Source organism: Denticeps clupeoides, unplaced genomic scaffold (genome assembly GCF_900700375.1).
Source record: "Denticeps clupeoides unplaced genomic scaffold, fDenClu1.1, whole genome shotgun sequence".
NCBI lineage: Eukaryota > Metazoa > Chordata > Actinopteri > Clupeiformes > Denticipitidae > Denticeps > Denticeps clupeoides.
In genome coordinates, this window is record NW_021629763.1 from 85,840 (window position 1) to 89,247 (window position 3,408).

General features: G+C 48.8%; 1 protein-coding gene across 2 annotated transcripts; it reads left to right on the forward strand.

The window, feature by feature from the left end:
• The first annotated feature begins 200 nt into the window (after positions 1-200).
• LOC114773656 (forkhead box protein L2-like) lies at positions 201-2,066 on the forward strand. 2 transcript variants are annotated; one of them, XM_028965894.1, is made up of 3 exons: positions 201-766; positions 863-1,176; positions 1,500-2,066. In XM_028965894.1, exons 2-3 carry the CDS (start codon positions 865-867, stop codon positions 2,061-2,063), a joined length of 876 nt encoding a protein of 291 aa, XP_028821727.1. In that variant the 5' UTR covers positions 201-766; positions 863-864; the 3' UTR covers positions 2,064-2,066. The 2 variants fall into 2 exon arrangements, with proteins under 2 accessions (XP_028821727.1, XP_028821726.1); XM_028965893.1 differs by having other exon boundaries at positions 201-728.
• Positions 2,067-3,408: the final 1,342 nt, after the last annotated feature.

The following is a 3,408-nucleotide window of genomic DNA, read 5'->3' on the forward strand; positions in this document are numbered from 1 at the left end:
GGGTCCCGCGGACGGGACAGGTGGGGTGAAGTCAGGTAAAGGGGCGAAGGGGAGAGCGCGGCCTGCGTCCGACGTCACGTCTTCTTACGCACGGAATCGGAGTGAACGAAGGAACCGCTGGTGGATTAAAACACGGCGTCGCCCTTTTGTTTTAATTTAAAGGAGGTATAAAATTACGCAAGTTGGGGGGGGGGGGGGGCAGTGGGGATACCCAAAAGCAACAAAAAAAAAGTCTCAGGTCTGCCGGAACCACAATGTTACTATCGGGAGTCGTGCAGCCACGTATTATGAACAAATTCCATAAAAGCGCGACTGAGTCCTTAATCCCAACTCTCCTGATGTCCCATAACCCCCCTCCCCCATCTGTCCGTGTCGGGCCCGTTCTGGGAGAAGTTCGCGCAGACAGCCACGGAGAGAGAGAGAGAGGGGGGGGGGGGTGACGCACGTGACGAAAGCGGAACAGGCCCCATGCGCAAAGCATTGCGCATATATCCAGTGCGCACCGCGGCGCGGCTGGTCCAGGGCGTCACTGCGCCTCGGGAGAGGAGAAGAGAGGGGAAGAGAGGAGGAGAGGAGAGAGAAGGGACGAGAAGAGAGGGATTTCTTTTTTTTTTATCCGAGCAGGGGGGATGAGCGCAGCGGCACACCGCGGCTCCGCGCGTCCGTGGCGCACACAGCGGCTGTGAGGAGCGGTATGCGAGAGAGCGGAGCCGAGCCGGACTCGCGAGGTAGGAACCGGAGAGCTTCCTCCAGCTCGCGCGCCCTGGTTTGTTTGGTTTGGTTTGTTGTTTCGTTTTTTTTTTTTTTTTTCTTCTTTTGTTTGATGGTTTTGTCTCGGTGTTGTTTGTTTTCGTTTCGGCAGCGATGGCATCTTACTTGGAGGATGACGCAATGGCCCTGATGGTCCACGACACCGGCGCCGTCAAGAGCGAGGAGTTCATCAAAGAGGAGCCGGTCCCGGAGCAGGGTCCGGAGAAGGCGGACCCGTCCCAGAAGCCCCCGTACTCGTACGTGGCGCTCATCGCCATGGCGATCCGCGAGAGCGCGGAGAAGCGCCTGACCCTGTCCGGTATCTACCAGTACATCATCAACAAGTTCCCCTTCTACGAGAAGAACAAGAAGGGCTGGCAGAACAGCATACGGCACAACCTGAGCCTCAACGAGTGCTTCATTAAGGTCATTAAGCTTTTTAACTCCACTATTTATTTTCGTCGTGTGTGTATATATATATTTTTTTTGTCTGATAATTTAAATATATGTCTGATAATTTATCTGATAATATTTTTTTTAAGCCACGCGGTCACATGCTAGTGTTCAGAGAGAGAAAAAAATAACAAGAGCACCGCGGACCCTTTCAGCAGCTTCTCCAGCTACAATAATAATAATAATAATGATGATGATGATGATGATGAATGTCGAACATCGTCGCCATTGGTTGTTGGCTTGTTGGCGATAATCGGTCATCTGGAGCTGGATTAACGGCGGTGTGTTTGGTCCAGGTCCCGCGCGAGGGCGGCGGGGAGAGGAAGGGGAACTACTGGACCCTGGACCCGGCCTGCGAGGACATGTTCGAGAAAGGGAATTACCGGCGACGGCGGAGGATGAAGCGGCCCTTCCGACCGCCCGCCGCGCACTTCCAGCCGGGGAAGTCGCTGTTCGGCGGCGAGGGCTACGGGTACCTGTCCCCGCCGAAGTACATCCAGTCCGGCTTCATGAACAACACGTGGCCCCTGAGCCAGCCGCAGGGCCCGATGTCGTACGCGTCGTGCCAAATGACGGGCGGCGGCGTGAAGGGCCTGTCGGCGCCGCCGTACAACCCCTACTCCCGCATGCAGGCCATGGGTCTGCCCAACGTCATGAACTCGTACAACAGCGTGGCACCCCACCAGCACCCCCACCAGGCCGTCGCCGCCGCCGCCGCCGCCGGCGTCGCCGCGCCGTCCCCGGTGCCCCCGAACCCCGCGCCCGGACTGCAGTTCGCCTGCGCGCGCCAGCCCGCCGAGCTGTACCCGTACTGGGACCACGACAAGCACGCGGCGCTGCACTCCCGGATCGACCTCTGAGGACGTGGCCTTTTCCGTAAAACTTTTTTTTTAATAACTTTTTTTTTTTTTTTTTTTTTTTTTTTAAGGTGGGTCGTGATCGCAGCGTGCGTTTTCACGTCCCGCAGACACCGTGGAAGTCTTAAGAAACGAGGCGAATACTCGTCGTGCGCGTAAATGCCTTCTTGTACCCCCCAAAAAACGCGAACAAACGGTCCAGTTTGGGTACAAAAAGGGTACAAAAAAAGGTGAAAACTCGCACATTGTCCATGAACTGTCTCTCTAAATCGTGTGGTTTACATGAAGACATTTAAAGTAGCTGAATTTATTTTTTATTTTTGTGGATGTCAGCCTACCTCTGTAAACGCTTCTGTCTGATGGAATAATTTTTTTTACCCTTTTTTATTTCTTTTTTCCCGAGACATATTTGCTCCTTCTCTCTCTGTCATTGTTTTGTCGATTGTGAGATATTTTTTAGACGTTCCCCTTAGGTCGCTTTTAACCCTTTGACTTTTTATTAAGTCGTTTATTGTTCTCTAAAATGTTGGGACCATGTTAAACCAGCACTTATTTTATCATTAAAAAAAACCTTTAATAAAGGATATTTTCAATCGAACAATTCTGGTTGTATGTAGTGTATTCTCCTCTGTGCACGTAAAATATTATCACATTATAATAGAGACCTTTTTTCTTTGTGAATTAATTTCTTCGACACTAAAATTAACACGCGAACATTAACGTGTAAACGTGTAAAAAAACATGATAAATTTAAATTAATTATAAATAAGCAAAACAAAATAAAAAACATATTAATTTAAATATATAATAAGACTTCTTTTTTTACAGCGCTTGTAAGGAAAAAAAGTTTAAGACATTTTATGCCAAAACGTCATAATTGTCTAGTTTAATTAGTTAAATGGATCCATATCGTGGAATTTCAATGGTTTTCATTTCCCCGTTTCCCCGCGCCTCGAACCCCCGCTTCTGGCCGCAGTGCTGATCTGGGCAACGGATCGATTAAAAAAATCCATCGATCTGTCTTTGTTTCTGACTTCATCCCTCAGTCGCCTTTCGACTCTCGTAGCCCAACCGAAGACGAGAAATGAAGGATCGTGGCTGGCCGGATGTGATCTGGGATATCTGCATACTTCAGATCTTGCGTGGCTGCTTCTTCACATAAGTCCCTCATACCATTTATATACAATATATATTTAAAACGCAATTCCTTGATTTAACTAATCATAAAATACGAACATTGGTAAGAAATAAAAAAAAAACCGAATCATGCGTTTTTGTATGTATAGGCTTATTGTTATTGTTATAGGCGTTATTGTTGTTGTTGTTGTTGTTGTTATTATTACCACAG

What these genes read in the sequence shown, in the direction of transcription:
- LOC114773656 (XM_028965893.1), top strand. Translation starts at nt 695, where the DNA reads ATGCGAGAGAGCGGAGCCGAGCCGGACTCGCGAG. An exon ending in AGCCGAGCCGGACTCGCGAG is followed by an intron (nt 729 to 862) that starts GTAGGAACCGGA and finishes TCGTTTCGGCAG; the next exon opens with CGATGGCATCTTACTTGGAG. An exon ending in TCAACGAGTGCTTCATTAAG is followed by an intron (nt 1,177 to 1,499) that starts GTCATTAAGCTT and finishes TGTTTGGTCCAG; the next exon opens with GTCCCGCGCGAGGGCGGCGG.